Source organism: Psittacula echo (genome assembly GCF_963264785.1).
Source record: "Psittacula echo genome assembly, chromosome: 7".
In the NCBI taxonomy this organism is placed as follows: Eukaryota; Metazoa; Chordata; class Aves; order Psittaciformes; family Psittacidae; genus Psittacula; species Psittacula echo.
In genome coordinates, this window is record NC_137740.1 from 23,926,650 (window position 1) to 23,944,165 (window position 17,516).

General features: G+C 40.4%; 1 protein-coding gene across 7 annotated transcripts in view; it reads left to right on the forward strand.

Moving 5' to 3' along the window:
- Nucleotides 1–17,516, forward strand: part of COP1 (COP1 E3 ubiquitin ligase) — a 130,625-nt gene that overhangs the window by 74,126 nt on the left and 38,983 nt on the right. For all 7 annotated transcript variants that reach the window (XR_013957312.1, XM_080622431.1, XM_080622432.1 and 4 more), the window contains one exon: nt 15,914–16,031. Coding sequence is in view for 6 of the 7 variants with exons in the window: in XM_080622431.1 (XP_080478557.1) it covers nt 15,914–16,031 (118 nt within the window). In the remaining variant the exon portion in view is untranslated. The remainder of the gene's footprint in view (nt 1–15,913; nt 16,032–17,516) is intronic.

A 17,516-nucleotide genomic window follows, 5' to 3' on the forward strand; every position in this document is an offset into this window, starting at 1 on the left:
ATTCAGTGGCCAGGGTAATGGGCAATTTTAGAAAGCTATCCTAGCTCTGCCTTGGCTTACTCAGGTGCTAAAAGCATTTTCAGTTTCTAAAAGTGTTTCAATTACTTAATTCAGTGATTTAGTCAAAGATCAAGACTTCCTAGTATTACATGCCCAACAGAGTTTTGTACCATATTTAGGCAGAAGTGCTGCTCCTGTATATGCTCTCTTGTTTTATTTGTCAGTTTGATGGAACTATGTATGTGTCTATGTTTATGTGTATTTATAGTTTAAGACTTGGTGAGATAAGCAATTGATGAAAATGGTTGGGGGGGGAAGTATTGGTAGTTAATGCTTGAGATCTGGAAGGAGGAAGTAAATTGATTTAATATACCATTATTAAATTACAAAACAAACATGTTTTGATTCTTCCCCTTTCTCTGTGTGCAGAATAGCTTGCAAGCTAGGATGCCATCCTAAAGCAATGTGCTTTTGACTGCAAGTCTAGATTTTTTTCAGTGTTAATATTTCAAAATTGGGGTTTTTTTAATTTTCATTTTCTCTTTTTATTTTCTCTTGATGTCTTAACCATCCATACAGCTGAAACACCTTTTCATAAGGTCTCACTCTTTCGCACCTTGCCCATTTGCATCCATCTATTCGGAATGCCTCTTTGAAGGGGGTTTTCTAAATCAGATGCTTCAACCAGATCAGCATCTCTGTTAATCTCTGTGCTGGTTCCCCCTTTGCTTTCATCATAGAAATAGGATGGCCATCTTAAGGTCCTTTCTACCTTGTCTCCAGTTTATGTATCCCTTTCATTTGCTAGTAATATCTTGACTGCTAGTTAACCTCTGTCCATAATGCTATGTTGTGCATGGGTACAATAATCGCAGAGGTATCTTTGTGCTTTGTCTCACTTTCTCCAATTTTAGAACAACTTCCATTTACGGAAAAATAAGAAGGAAGATAATTAGAAGTTCCATAGAGGTCTACCAACACATGGCATGAATTATGTGGGATTTACGTATTTCTTGGTCAAAACCCTCTGTGCTTCAGTATACTTGTTGGTAAGCACGAGTAGTGATAACAGAAGGAGTTGTGATGCATTGATTTAGATGTAGCCATGATAAAAAGTGGTATTAGACTGTGTATCTCCATTTGGAGCACTTTCCTTTAGCAGAAAGTACTGGGTCAACTTCAGATGCCATAGAAAACCATGTATTAATTGCCACTGTAGAAGCAAATCCCAGAATTTCCATCCAATATGGGTGATACATATGTTTCTTTTCTGGGCTCTTCTCTCTGAAAGCTTATAGATGACCAAAACATCATTTTGGTAGCTTAAAACAGAACAAGTGAGCAATAAACAGGAAATAGAGCCTATAAAAGAGAGGAATGAGTATTTGGCTTGGAAAATAATTCTCTTAAAATCAGACCAGTGCTTCAGGTGAGAAGGAAGCTAACATGTCTGGCTGCAGCCTGATAAAATCTGTTGCAGAGGAGAGAGCACGTTAAGAAGAAAAGATCCCTTTTGTCTGATGCTTTCAAATAGTCTATTTGCATGCTTACTGAGTTGAAACATTGCGCAGTATAAACTGTAGTTGCTGCCGAATACAAAATCAGGTAATTCTGTTTTCTTTTCCTCTTTTTAAAAGTAGGGTTTTATCCTGAAATTACCTATATAAATCATGACTGAAGTTGTTATTGTTCTGCCTTGGCAATAGCACTGATGCCCTCAACCCATATATTTTCTAGCAGTACCATTTCCCTGCTTAAAAAAGGCTGAAAATGCATGTAGTTTGCAGCTTGAATGTCCAAGTTAGGCAGTCTGGGTGAGATCAGACTGTCTGCTAACTCCAGTGAGCTAAGCATAGCTATTGACAGTAGCAGTGCTTTATTCCCAACATGCTGTAATAGTGTCAGCAGCTACCACTGACCTTTTATTTCCCATATATTATGCAGAGATCATGTCATCAAAACTTCAGATTCCTGAGTACTTACAGTAGATACATCATCTTCTTGCATACTATAGCAGCCTTCCAGTATCTGAAGGGGGGCTTATAAGGATGCTGGGAAGGGACTCTTCGTTAGGGACCGTAGTGATAGGACAAGGGGCAACGGGTTCAAACTTAAACAGGGGAAGTTTAGATTGGATATAAGGAAGAAATTCTTTCCTGTTAGGGTGGTGAGGCACTGGAATGGGTTGCCCAGGGAAGTTGTGAATGCTCCATCCTTGGCGGTGTTCAAGGCGAGGTTGGACAGAGCCTTGGGTGGCGTGGTTAGTGTGAGGTGTGCCTGCCCATGGCAGGAGGGTTGGAACTAGATGATCTTAAGGTGCTTTCCAACCCTAACTATTCTATGATTCTACTATGTTTTTTCCCTATAGGACCCACAAATCTAGCAGGTTTAACTGGGGAATGGGAGGGGCCCCTCAGGGCAGCAGAGATGCAGACAGAAGTTGCTTGCTGTCCAGGAGCTTCATGAAGTGGAAGCAGTAGATAAGCACAGATGGATGGAGGAGAGCAACAGAACAGCTGCAGCATGGTCAGCTTAAGGTTTTGCTGGATTAGTTTTAACCTTGATCAAGTCTCTAAACTGCTTCACCACCTTGTCGCAAACAATTCACAACAGTGAGCAGGGCAGAGAAAACATGGGGCAGTGCTGACTTTTGTTGGCTTCAGTACTTAAAGCCTCAGAGTTTGAAACTACCTGCACTGAGGATACTGTACACCCTCCTAAACATTCCCAAGTTTGTTTTTCCATCTCTTTTGCATATTGCAATTGTCTGCCAAAATTGAATTACCTTTTTTCTGGATCAGTTCATGCCCTGATCTTAAAGCACTAATGCCAGCCCTGGACAGGCTCTTGGTACCATGAATTGAGATCAGCATTAGCTGGCATGGTGTGAATCCTCAATGGACACATGGTCTCCTCCTAGTGCTGATGTTATTCCCCTTTGTTGCCAGCTCTGTTGCTCCTGCTTATTCCCTTCCCCACTTGTACAGTGACACTGAGCAAAAATGCATCCTAAGAAAGTGGTTTTGCTTCAAAGATGATTTTGTCCTTCCCCAGCAGGTTTTGCATACTATTTAAAGATCTTTCGTGTGTGCTATCTTCAGCATTACAGAGTGGCACTGTATTCTGGCTTTGAATGCTGCTGCCTTTCTTTCATTGTTGAATGTCCACAAAGCTAACAATACCAATCCACAGCATCCAGCATGCTGAAGGACTCCTGTTGCTATGTCAACAGCTTTGTTTTCATTTGCAACTCTTTACCCACCACTTAAGATCTCTGCATCACCCTGATGCACTTACAGTTGAAATTCATATGTGGCTTCTTTATCGGCATCGTTCAGTTTTGCTAATATATGTGGAGCCCAAGCAGGACAACTTTGGAGACCATCCTCGTGCAATGAAATATTGATATTTCTGCTGCAGTAACTGAAGCAGTGATTTCTCTTTTCCAAACATGTCTCTGTAGAGCTAGCTTTTCACACTGCCTCAGAACTGGATGATTTGCCTGGCTTGTTACTCAGCTCAGACAAATGATGTGATATTAATGACCAAGAAGGCAGTGTGCCTTTTTGGAAGAGAATTAATGTTTTCCAGCTGAAAGCAAAGTATTACCTTAATAGATTCTCATGGATAAGTACACTGCTCTGTTGAAAGCCTGCAGTGACTCAGAATCTATTTGTGTGAATATGACATGTTTAGGGTGGAGATAGGTGGCTTCTTTGGGCTTAAGCTACAAGATTACCGTTAGCGTGTGAATTGATAGCAGTGTTCAAAGGCACAGACAAAGGTTAAGCTTTTCTTTCAAGCCTGTGGAAAAACTTCACATTGGTGCTTAGAATTCAGCCTGTATGAAATTGATATGGCATGCAGCAGTCCAGGACTTGCCTGATGCATGTATTGGACTTCACCTGCAGGGTGTCTTTCCTTGGGGTCCATGATCTCTGATGTTATTGGCGGGGGAAGGGAGGGGACAGGGTCCATGTTTTGGAAGTCCGCACTTGTCACCTTATAATTTAAACTGATTCCAGAATTCATTGCAAAAGTTTCATTTCTCATAATCTTGGAAAGCATGTACAGCATTTTAATCAGTTGTGGTTGTGATCATATTTCTGTTCCAACAGTACTTATTGCGGGGGAAACACTGAACTTGGTGTTTTTTAGGCTAGAACACCATCTCAAAGGTTTGACTTAAATGTGGATACTGGCATGTAAATCAAAGCGACGTATCAAGCCATACCTTCTGCTGTGCTGGCACTGTTAGTAGATCAAATTTCGCTTCTGTTCAGGACTGACAATCAGGAGAACTGCAGCTGTGCCATGTTATTTAAGCCTACGATTTTTGCAGTTAAGTTGACTTGCATTGCACATCAAAGGTGCTACTGGATCAGCTGGGTGTACTGCACAGTACCTGTTTCCTAGGAAATAATGAGGGGGCTTGAAACCACTAATAGTTGTGCAGGACATGGCATAAGTGCAAATTTCATGTAAGCTTCAGAGTTTAAAAGCTTATATAACTTGCACAAGAGTGGTAGTCTCTGACTTGTTTGGGATAAAGCATTTGCAGTGAATGGTAAGTAACAATATAGAGACCTATTGGGAGTTTCCTAGCTTTATCTCAGGGGTCGTCACAGTTCAGTAACAAGTGAATGAATAAAATGAACTTAAAAAACTCTATTTGATTCTCTGGAGAAAAGGATGCATCTGTCATTAGCAGAAATGAAATTGCTAATTGTTTGCTTAAATATTTTTTTCCTAAATGTTTTGTCTTGACAACTGTCAAAGTCATTTAGTCAGTGTTATAAAATTCAAATTTAAATTGAAATGAGCCTTGAAATTTGGGAACAGATAGGCAACTCCAAGATTCATCTTTTCCTCAGAATGCCGAATTGCTCTTGTTACTAGCTGTTGCTGTATCCCTTAGAGTTTAATCCTTTCCAGCCTTGGCAGTTTCCAGAGCTGCAGTTTTTCTGGTAGTTCATTTAAAGGAATTGCTCATTGAAATGACATCCTCTATAATGGCTTCCTGTGTTATCTCCTGTTCAGACTGCTGTGTAGATTAACTGTTCCAGCCTTTATTTGGGTACTGTGCACAGATGGACCTTTATAACATACACTACTTTTTCCAATCAAACTGGTGAAGATTGTCACAATCCATAGGAAAGTCTAACCTGTCAGAGCAGTGTGGGCTCTCATTTCAAAGCCATCTTTTCATATTATTTGAGCATTTAAGCACTGTGAGAAGAGTTTAACTTTTGGGCTAGGTTCCCCTAAAAAGGCCCTGTTAGCTATTTGGGTCTCAAGAAGAAAACAAAAAGAATGTAGGCGTGTGTACGTGTACATTGCTGCTTTTCCACATGGGATACCCGTGTATCATCATGTGCTTTCCTGTACTTATTTTCTTGTCTGCATAATCTACCATACCTTTAGGGTTTTGGTTTAAGCATTCTTATCTAAAGCATGAATATTAGTGATTGTGACACTACTTTTAATATCTGTCATCTTTTCCAGTAGAATCTGTTTTGAAGGCAGTTTAAGTAATGAATCAGATCACCATCTCCAAAATACATAGTATAAGAAGGCTTATATCTCCTCAGGCTAGTGAAGCAAAAGTAGTTCTAGACTAAAATCAAGTTTGACCAATAATTTGGTCCTCAGCTGCATATTGTAATACATATGGCAGCAGCCTGTGCTTCCGCTAGAGCCAGTTTGGCTGTTCTGAAGCCTGTTTGGTTCTTTTTGCATGATATTTGCTGATACAGTAAAAAACCTTGAAGCTGTTGCTTCATAAATGCACTCCTAAAAATCTTAGGATTTTCCTTTTCATTTCTACTTTTCTTAGTGTTTCAAGCCCTTATGTACATGATCTTGACCTCTTGGAGCATGTAGTGCCTGGGGATCTGACTGTGCTGCCCTTTCCCTCATCACAGCTCTATGACATGTACAACTTTTGAGTCATTCAAGAACCAGAGATGGCATGGGTTTGCAGTAAGGACAAATACTATGTGCAAGAAGGATCTTGAATTGAGAGATCCATTTAGCAAACGAGGTAGTACTTTTGGCTTCAATAGATGTATCCAACACTCATTGTGCAAATTAGACTCCTCTTGTGCTCACATGCTTCACGTGCTCGTGAAGTTTCAGTTCTTCTGAGACATAGTTCATCTAGGCATCATGGATTTAAAGCATCTTTTACTATAAAATTACTGTTCTTCACATATTCCAGGTGTTATAAAACGTATTTTGGACATCAGCCTACACATACTAGTGCATGTAGAGTCATACATGTTACATAGTCAATGAGAAAAGTTGAATTAAGAGTCTGAACAGTAAATAACACTTTTTTTTTTTCTCATTCAGACATAAAGAATGTTTTCTTCCAAAAGCTCCAGGTTGCTAGTGCTATTGTCTTCATTTGTTTTATAGCATTAGTAAATCTTCCTTATGTGTACTGAATATTTTTTCTCCAACAGTCTGATAGATGCTGTGCTATTCAACAATTGCCTTCTATCTATCCCTTATTCCTTTGAGAAATCTCTGTAGCTCTTTAAAACCATAAAGGTCAAAGTTTCAAAGGCATTCTAGAGAAATCTCTTTTGCTGCCCCTCCTATCAGAGCCCTTTTCTCAACTGATTAAGATCTCTAATGTTTTATGTCTCCTCCTTCTCTCCTTAATATGAGACAGGTTATTTAGGGTAGAGGTTTTATGGGCTGCTATGTCAAAAGCTTTAGACAAGTCAGTAAAAAAAAAAATGTCCCCAGTGTGTAAAGACCATTATCCATGATGTGCCAAATGTCATCTATAACTTCAAGCCATAGGGAATCTGTTGCATACAAAAGCTAAAAACTCAGTTGGTGGTTTCCATCAAGGCTGTTGTTCCCCTCATCTGTTCAGCAGAGGGAGATATAGATCTTCAGTGAAATGCTAGTGTTGGTATATGTTTAAAAAAATAATAAAAGAAAATAGTAGATTTGGTGTTAGAGAAGAAAATCACTAGCTGAAGCTGGGTATATTCTTCCCTGTCAAAATATTTGAGGTGCTAATCTAAAACCTTCTGCTGTCACAACCCTGATCCTTTCCTTGATAGAAGATGCTTATTGCACTGTTGGTTTTGCCAGAGTTTAAACTGAGGCTACCAGACAAGCTCAATCTAACCTTAACTCTCTTTAATTCAATTTTCCTGGGGTGAAACTTTCTCATGTTGCTTCCTTTGTTACCTGCTAAACAGAGCACTGTTAGGCATTTTCCTTCTCAAAGCTGTGCTCTTCCTTCATTTAAATGAAAACCTGGGCTGGATTTGTGTTGGATTCCCCAAGTATGGTTTTTGGAGGCTGTTGCCCATCATCTGTATTGCAGTGAAGGAAAATGAGATTGAGTTATCATCCTCAAATACCCCTGTACCTTCCCCTGCTTTAGAAGCTTTCTTTCATCTCCTTGCTAACATCACAGGCTCTGTGGCTTCCTCACTTAAAAGGTTTGCGGGGTTTTGGTTTGGGTTTGTTGGTTTTTTGTTTTTGGTTTTGTTTTGTTTTTTTTAAGATTTTACCACCAGTGAAATAAATCATACAGACTTTGCTTACTCTTTTATAGTCTTCAGAGCATGCTGTAAGGGAAGAGCACATGAGGGGGCTTTGACCTGCAGAGAAAATATCTATTGAATGCTTTTCCAAAGTTCAGTCCCTTTTAAGTAGCTGTTGAATGTTTGACACCGATGAAGACAGGGTCTGCAGGAGTTTGGTGCAATGGTGTATGAGACCACTTGTCTAGACAGAACTCTTAATAGCAAATATGAATGAAGTACTGCATGCCAAATCATCTCAGGCACACACATGAAATACAAAATAAGGGCATTGTTGTTCAAGTTCACTGCTGTGGACCAGTGTGTTGCTTCTAGAAGAGATTGCTGAGATTCCCCCAGGGCAACAGAAAATGGTTATTCGGCAAGAAACTGTTCCTTTACTACAAAGGGAACTCCAGGTAGAAAGAGGAAGAAAAGGCAAATGCATTAAACGTGTAATTTTATCTTAGTTATAGAAACAAAGTACTTGCAATTTTTGCTGGAACAGAAAATTGTGAATACAAAGCCATATCCAGCAAACATTTTAATGTGCCTGTCACAAAGGCTTTTTAGATAAAATGTTCTTGTTTTATTGGGTGGTTTGTTGTTTGTTTGGGTGTTTTTTAAGGGAAGGTAGAGGCAGGAAAAATAAAAAAATGCCAGTTAGCTTTACCTGCACTGCAATGTTCTGCAAGAAGCTGTCTGGGTGAAATGGATTTATTTCTTCTCTCTCCTCCTCCTGTGATTTGTTGTCCAGCAACTGGAAAACAGCACACTGTATTCTTCAACAAAATGCTCTGGGTAGTTTTGTCTGTCAAAGATTCTTTGCTTCAGGCTGTATCAAACCCTTACAGTAAGGGAAGTACTTTGTAAAGAGGCCCCTGATGTGAGCTCACTGGTTTCAATATTATTTAATTTCTTCTTCAGAATATTCTTGTCCTAATTTTTGTGCAGGGCTTTGCTCCCTTGAATTCAAGTCCACTTTGTTTCCCATTCCTAATGTGTTGTCTTCTCTCTGAGTATCTGCTTCTTTTATGTGGTGGAAATTATCACACTGTTTCCTCGCTCGGAAATGGCTTGTGATAGGCCGAAGTCTATGCTGATCGTATTACTGATCCATATTACTCTGTCAAGTGAAATAAATCTCCTCATAGCGCTTCATTGGCTGGAAGGCTTCCTCACTGTTCTTTCTTGAATACTGAAATGCCACCCTGCATTTCTATTGCTATAATAAAGCCCTTTTTTTTTCCCCCTCAATACATTCTTTTCTGCCCTGGAAGAGATCAAAGATTAAAAATAGGGGGGGTTTTGTGGGTTTGTTTTTTTTTTGTTTGTTTGGTTGCTTGGTTTTTTTGGTGGTCACTGCATGAAAGTTCACCTCTTGTTGAGCTGAATTGTTACCAAAGGTGGAGTGTTAACTGTCCCGTGTCCCCAGTGTTCTCCCCAGAGCAAGACCCACATATGAATGCTTCAACTCCAGGCTGTCTCTCTGCCACAGGGGAGAGTAAATCACCACCATCAACTTTTTGAACAAAGCCACCTCAGTCACATGAAATTCTCTAAGTGCTGTTGTTTGATATTACTGATTTGGCAACAGTTAAAGTTCAGCAGTTCTCAGTTTTCTTTTTCACTAGTAAGAAAAAAAAGTGAAATGAAAGGAGAACTAAGGCTGTGTGGCAGTGTTTCACACCACCCCCAGCATGTGGGAGTAGGTATACAAAACCTGAAAGGTCTGAGAAGCAGCAAAACAAAACCTAAACATTAATATTGTAATGTTGAGAGGTGGCCTAGTGCCTTTCTTTTCTTATGTCAATAGCAAATAGCTGAAACAAATTTGGATTAAAAAAAAACCTCTCCCTAATCCTTTGACATAAGAGCTTTTCTCAAGGCATCTAAGATGAGGGAAGAGCTTACAGAATCTCTGTCTTTTGGAAATGTGCAGGGCCTGACTGAATAGGACCCTTGAACACAATTATTTAACTTGGAAGTTGAATCCAACTTTGCATTTGTCCCTTCCTTGAGTGGGAAGTTGGACTCTGAATTCCAGAGGTCACTTCCAACCTATGTTATTCTACAGCTTTCAGGACCCTTGAGCAAAAATGGGTTTCTAAGAGAAACTGCACTCTTAAGTAGGATGAAGTTTGTTTGGGCTTCCTCATAATTAAATCCTGAGTTGTCTTTGACTAGCCTTTGGCGATAGAGCTGCCTTTGCAGTGAGAGTCTATTTCCTGGTGTGGAGGTATGTAGAAGATCCACTGAAGAAGTTTCACTTTCTTATTAATAGCTTTTTTGTTATTCTTTATGTAAATATGGGGCTTGCTAGATGGTTATCAGACCAAGAGAGTGCTGAGGCTCTTACAGGTCTCCTGTCAAATTAAAGGCAATTTATTTTAAAGCATTTCAACTTCAAGGTTTGGGTTCTGATAGCAGCTGTCTGTCTTTTCTCAAGTCTTTGAGCTTATCTTGTCTTTGTTCAGGCTTCTGTAAAGTGCAAGGCATCTAATGTGCCATGTCATCTTCAGTGTACTGCAAGACAGTGCAGTATAGCACATTGAGTTTATTTTTAAATCAGGATGTTGCTCCGTTTTATATCCTTACTCTTACTCCTCACTTAACAGAAGAATAAGTTTTTAATGGTGGGAACTGAGGTTGCATATGAGCCTCCTGATTCTGTTTCCATTTTTAGTCTAGCCAAAGGTTTTATCTCTGAAAATGCAACCTTCCTTTTGTAAAGCAAAAATTCACATTGAGCCTGGCTGAGAGAGACTTTTGTCTAATCCCTCTTGATGTTAAAGTTCTGTTCTTCTGCTTGTTTATCTATGTTCAACAAAAATTCGTTAAGACAGCTTGCCCTCTCCCTCATGGAATACCACTTAGAAGGATGACAATGTGTACTCTTTCCTTCTCACCCAGAGACACTTGAAACACAGGCTTTGGTTTGAACTATTGGGCTCTGGACACTTGAAGGAATAAGGATATGATTATATTTTCCTGCTAAACAAGTTGCCTAGATACACTTCTAGGTAGCTCTGAAGGCTTTACTCTGTGCACTCTGCGTGCTGAGTAATCTTGCTTACACATGGTATACAGAGAAAACTAGTAAAGATCATTTTCTATAGGTAGTTGTTTAAATATTGATAGTTGAATTTTTGCTGACCCCATCAATATGCATTGAGCAGTGGAGGCTTCCTTCAGGGTCTCTGAAACCAATAAAAATAAAAATTAAATGCCACAAAATCATGCCTCTCATCTTTTTGCTGAAAGGCTTTTTGTGGGCTTTTTTGTGCCCTGCTATTTTGTTGCGCTTTTTGTTTCTTCAGAATAACCTAATTGGATGTGAGCAGAGGTATCTTGCACCAAACTTGTTCTGACTCAGTTTAAATCTTGGGCAATTCATTTAAATATACCCCTCAAACTATAAATGTCTTTTGTTCTTACTACCAATGTACTGTTTCAGTGGTGAAAACAGGCAGCCTTGATCCAAGCTTGAAGCTCGTATGGAGGAAAACAAATAGATGAAGGTGAGGGATGCAGGACTGCAGGCTGTAGCCAGAGCATTAATACATGAAATGAGCTTGACTTCTAAGCTTGGTATTGAAGATCTCTTTTAGTTGATGGGGGAGGGACACCATCCAAAATGTCCTTAGACAACAGAGGACTTATAACAGACAAGTTTGGCTTGCCTACCCTACAACTTTGGTTTTGAATACAGGCATCTTGGCTGTAATATTCATCTGACATGTAGTAACATACACTAGTAAGTAAGTAGCAAGTAGACTTATTCTTAAGTCTATGAGCACTGAAAAATCCAAGTAATGTAAATTACTTATTTTTTGAATGGATCAGTAATCTAAATATTGAACAGTTGAGAAATAGATATTTCTAAATGATTGAAATAAGAAAAATAGTCATTGATTCTCCAGCAGTTCAATTTTCCAGAGGAGAGCCACATAACCTTTGTATGCAGCTCTTGGGGCTTTCTAGTAGTTACGTTCATTGAATGTAAAACTGTTGCATTGCAGGTAAATTTTTATTTTGCTGTCCTTGGCTTGATATCCCTTCAAGTAAGTGGTTATTGGCTGAAAAAAGCCTGAGGGGGTCTTTTGCATTAGTTCATGCTGGTTAATGTTTGTGGTGAAGGTGGGTAAAGCACATGGCCTGGAAGATGGATGCTACTTAGAATTGCTGGATACATGGAAAGCTGGATTGCTCTGCTCCCTGGTTTCTGTGTGCTGCTACCCTGCACATCCAGTACTCTGTGAAGGATAAAGCTGCTGCTGTGATGATATTTCCTAACCACTTGCATACTCTTTTCTGGAGCTGCTACTCATCACTACGTATTAAAAGCTTTGCTTGCAGTAGGTGAGGTTAAACCTAAGAATTTTATTAACATATCGAAGTGTAAGGAAAATCGCTTTTGTCAAAAACAGACTTCGTTGTTCTTCTGTTGTTGTTTAAACAACCAAAAATCCAAAAGCAATTCAGTCTTTCTGAGCAACTCTGAAATTACTTAAGATGCCTCTGCCTCCATTAGCAGTTCCCACCTCTCCTGTTTTGGTTTGGTTTTTAGTTTTTTGGGTTTTGGTTTTTTTGGGGGTGGGGGGAGGAAGTTTTTAACCTGACTTTCTAAGATCATGTAACCACTTCATTAGTTTGTTTACTGTGTCCTCACCTCTGCAATCAAGCTGAGTCTGAGGACCAAGATTGAGAAGGTGCTGATCACTTCACCTTTTATATAACAAAAACATCCTTTCCTTTTGCCCTGCTCCTGCCAGCTGGAGTCTTGTGAATTTATGAGCTGCCAAGCAGTGAGGGATGCCATCCTTTGCTGATGCAGGTTATATTTACTGAAGAGGTGGTTAGATCTTTCAGAAGTTTGGAAAAGTCCAAATTCTTTATTAGCTGTCACCAGACAGCTCAAAGGTGAAAGTGGCAGCGTCTTAAGGGAAGTAAGCAGTTCTTGAGCAATCTGGAAAAAGCACTATTTAAAACTCAGGCTTGTGGTCAGAGACATCTCAGCAGCAGTGGCAGAGCTTAGCTGCCCTTTTTGCCTTCTGAGATAACTTAAAAAAAATATATATATAATAAAATACAGCCTGCCAGCAAACATTTGAATTCAGAAGGCACAGCAGCAGAATTCTGTTGTGCTCAGCTTCTGCAGTGTCATTGAACTAGACGAGAATTGCTTCAGAGTGTTTAATTTGTGAAGGTATATATACATGTTTTATCCCATTATCTCATATATATTTCAATTAAGCCTGAACACAGAAGAAAAGGTAAAGCAGTGAGATATTGCTGCCCAAGGGTTAGGTAGGCATGAGGCTTTTAACTGTGGAAATGTCATTTCCAAGTTGGAATTGTTCTTAGAGTTTCCTGTTCAGGGTGCAAACTGTAGAGCTGTAAAAAAATTGCCAAGTGATGATTTTAGTGCTCATGTTTGAGGAGCAAAACAAGAAGCAAATACCCCTGTGCATCACTGATTAGTGGTGGAGTATGCTCTATGATATCTCGAGGATGCCAAGGGCAGGAGCCAGTGGTGAGGTGCTGGATGAGCTTACAGGCTTTTGCAGAACTTGGGAAGTGTTTGATTTCCTTCAGTGCTCACTCTTTTCCTTACCTTCAGATGCCTCTTAGGACCAATTTATTTTCTTAGCTTTCCAGAGCATGCTGCCACCTTTCCTTGGGCTTGCTGATGTGCCTGGGATGCTGCCCATTGCAGACAATTTCAGCTCATCAAACTCCACCAGGCTAGGCTGCTGCCAGGGTACCTGGGAGTTGTATTTTTTCTCACTTAGCTTAATTTTTGGGCTCTTGCCTTCCTCAGCAGATGGCATTTTTATCATGTTTTTGGAAAGTCCATATGGCCTACAAGAGGCAGTATCTCTTTAATTGTAAAACACAACCACCTGTTCTGATTTTAATGAATGCAGTGAGTGTTTGTCTTCATGTATCTACTTAAATAGCTGCTTCAATTAAATTAAAAAAAAAAAAAAAAAAAAAAACAAAACAACAAAAACCAAGCCACATACAACTCAATTGGGCATCAACACTTCTGCTGCTGAAATAATCAGTTAATAATTAAGTGGCTAATTTTAGAACCCACTGGCCTTGCCCATTCCCTTGAACTCTGTGATCAGAGCAGACAGTGATTGATTGCCCTGCCAATGCTGGGAGGCACATGCAGTGCAGGGGCCAGATGCCGGCAGGCTTTGAGCTGTTTATTGCGATATTTAGAAGGTGAGTGCAACTTCATGTCTCTGCTCCGCAAATGGGCTTGTCATTCCTGCTATGGCTTTTTCCTGTCTGCATTGCTCCAGTTGCTCACATGCAGCCGTCTGCAGGTACCCCTCTCAGTGCCACCCTCTGAAAGATAAAATCTGGTGCTCAAAAGGTATCCTAGTGACTGGCCAGCTGGAGAGGAGTTTAAAACTGTAAGCAAAAATAGACTTGAAAGCCTTATCCACTAACTGGCTTCTAATAGAAAGCCCTGCTAGAATTACTCTGCTCACTAAATTCACAATAGTCAGTTAACTGTTTTGAAGCTCTGCAGAAGGTCTGCTGGCCAAATGAGAAAATGTGGAGTTTCTTGGCTTTAGTTTTTCAGAAATTAAAATTTGGCACCAGGATGCCCAAATCTTAAGAGTGTTAATGCTTAATTCAAAGTCCCGTTGAAATTTTGCCCTTGTATGGAATAAGCCTGTTGCAATATCATCGTGTTCTACAGTCAAGTGAAATACCCAAATGGTAGGAATGCACTGGGATTTGGGTTGATAAATGTTGGGTTTCTGGAGGGTTAATATCTCAGAGGTGGAAGAAACAGAATGTTTGAAGGAGTGCTTGGGGGATACAGCACTTCCCAGTTTCAGTGTTAGCAGTAATGGGTGCAGTAGCTGCTGGGTTTCAACACAATAGGGTAATTCAACAGTTCAATGTTAAGTGGAAAAGAAAACTTGGAGTGGCTATTTGGAGCATCTGCTGGAGAAATCTCTGAACCCATCATATTACACAGAGAACAAGATTCTGGAAGCAGTTAGGGGGGAAGTTGACTTCCCTGCTTACCTGTTTTACAGGTGGTGTTTCTGACACAGTCCGTGTCCTGCCATGGCCACCGATTAGTCTGTTAATATAGGGGAGAAGCTACCCTTGCCAGTCGGATGGTGGTTGCTGTAGCCTGACTGATGTAAATCCTGTTATCTCTCAGACCACATGGGATTTTGAGACAGCTGGGTGGTGTTCATATGGCTGAGAGCCCTGCTTTGAAATGCTGTAAAATACAAAAATAACCATAGCTACTGGCATTTAAATTCATTTCTATGTAATCTCTGTAATAAACTTCCATTGGTAGTGTGTTATTTCAGAGGGAGGAGGGTCAAAGTAGTTTTCAGCTGATGTCTGAGTATCTCAAGTTGCTTGGTGAGAAAGGTGTCCAGCTCTATTTCCTTGCATGTGCATGGCATTCCCTCCCTGTGCTTCCAGAATAGCGGGGAATAATATAATGAAGTTCAGTGTTAAAGGCTGAAAGTCAGGAAGGGAGAAGCTTATTAACCTTACTGACCTGGAAAGAGCAATGGGGATGTTTGGGGCTTGGATCTGGTGGGGTTTTTTTATTCTTTTCTGGATCTAGTGGAATTTTCTATTATTATTATTATTTTCTTAGGAATTGAAATTTAGTTGCACAGAAAATAAAATGTATTGCTAATTCTGTTGAGTGCTTTTATGTAATTGTGGCGCTGCAGCACATCTGTGAATTAAATCTTAAAAAGAACTGGAATTTAATCTGTTTTCTCATTAGCAGAAATGCTAATTCTCTCTTGCTAATAAAATCAGAGGAGGGAAGCAAAAACCAAAAGTGTGGAGATTACCCATTTAGAGTAAGCATGAGAAATTTAATCCCTGTTTTCCAAGATCCAGTATAAGTAGCAACAGTTTTCCAAAAGAGGACAGCTTGAGGAGCAGAAGGGGGTGCAGGGACTTGGAGAAGTTAATTGGAGTGGTTAGGCAGGGAGCCAAGAAAGCATCCAGAGGAGAGGCAAGAGTCCTGTTAGCTGCTGGCTTCACATGGGCCTGATGGGGTTTGTGGGAGGACACATGCAGGGAATATTTGCACACACGTGTGGATGCACCTCTTTCTTCCCACTGACTCTTTGAAAGGCTGCTTGCACCCTTCCAGACTGAATTTGGGGACCATTTTAAGAAGCCTGCTTAAATATTCCTTGCTATAAAGCAGACTGTTTATCTTAGGTAAGACTTTAAGTGAGATGTGGAAGTTGCAGGCAAGACTTAACTGTGAGCTAACTATTAGAAGTCCCATGCATCCTTCCCAGCTGATTCATTTTGCTTGTTTACTTTCTCATCTCCAGATCACTGTGTTCACTACTATGATCTCCGTAACACTAAGCAGCCAATCATGGTGTTCAAAGGGCATCGCAAGGCAGTCTCCTATGCAAAATTTGTGAGTGGGGAAGAAATCGTCTCTGCGTAAGTACAGCCTTTTATGTAGGCTAAAAACTTTGTAGCCTTTGTTTTCTGTCACTCGTCTGGGCCGTTGCACAAGTTCACATGCACGGGTAGGAGCACTTGCTAGCTGCGGTGCTTTTGGGAAGCAGTTCGTTGCTTTTTTCTAAGACAAAATAGAAATTAATTCCTAGTATCACTTGGCTGTGCTCTGCCTTGCAAAGCTACAATGCTTAAGAGGAATAAGAAGACAACTAGATGCAGCTCCTGATCACAAGCCCAGACTTTGGGAGGCTGCAGGTGTGTTCTCCTTTTAGAAAATGCTCTGTGTGCTCCTGGCCAGAGCTCTGCTGTAGAGAAGGATGCTGGCAGAGCCCTGAGGGTATTAATCTTCAGTAAAACACCGCTGATGAGTGACAGAAGCTATCAAATGGTACTGCTATGTTTAGGAGGGGTTTAGCCACAGCCTGAAAGAAACTCAAGTAGAATTGACTGATCTGTTCTCTGATAATTTATTAATCTGTTCTGTGAAAGCCCTTTTTAGGGTTATACTTGGATTAGAAAGTAGACATAGAGAAGTTGTGTTTTGTGGTCCTACCTTTTCAGCCAAGGTAGACCAAAAGGTCTGCTATGGAGGCCCTAAAGAATAATATGCTGCAGCTTCTGTCCAGTTACATGGCTCGATGTGTCTGTCCCGAAGCCAGATGTGACTGCCTCAGTTCTAGGTAGGTTTTCAGTCATACGGGAATGAGCGTATGTCAGATCACATAGTGAGAGGTTTGCATGAATGGCTGCAAGCCTCTTCAATAAACCAGAGGTGAGCCCCTCTTCCACAGTGGGGGAAAAATGCAAGCAACCTGGGGGAGGGCTGCAGGGAAGTCTTTGTTGTCAATATGCTTGTGTGTAACACCCAAGGGCAGCAGGGATGGATCACAGGGATAGATCTAGTCCCATAAAGTACTCCTGCTGTCTTACACCAAGTCAGTTATTATCCAGCTTAGCTTTGCGCCATGTTTTCACACCATTTGCTCTAGAAAACTGGAGCCAAAGCACAGTATTTTGAGGTGTGCTCAGCTTGTTAGTGAGTTATGCTGAGCTGTGTAGTAGAAGATTCCCTGGTGACTTCTGGTATTGCTTATATTTAATCAGCAATTTTCTTATTTCCTTTAACATTATAATTCTATATGGGTGCAAATTCATAACTAGAACACACAAACTTTAAATTTAATGCTTTAGACCAAATCTGGATAGTAAGATGGTGTTTAATAGAAGCAAGAGGAGGCTAAGAATGTTTTACAGACCTGATCAAGTGGAACATCATCTATGGGGTGTTTCAGGACAGAGTGGCCCTGTCCTGCTCGACCTGACCACCTGAGAAAGCTTATCCCACAGTCACAGAAAGGAATACCAGTAGAGCCTTCAGACTTTAACAGGCAATGATGGAGTGAGGGGACTAACTGGAGGATTCACCTATATTTTTGTGCATGAACAGAAAGAAATGTCAGAGAG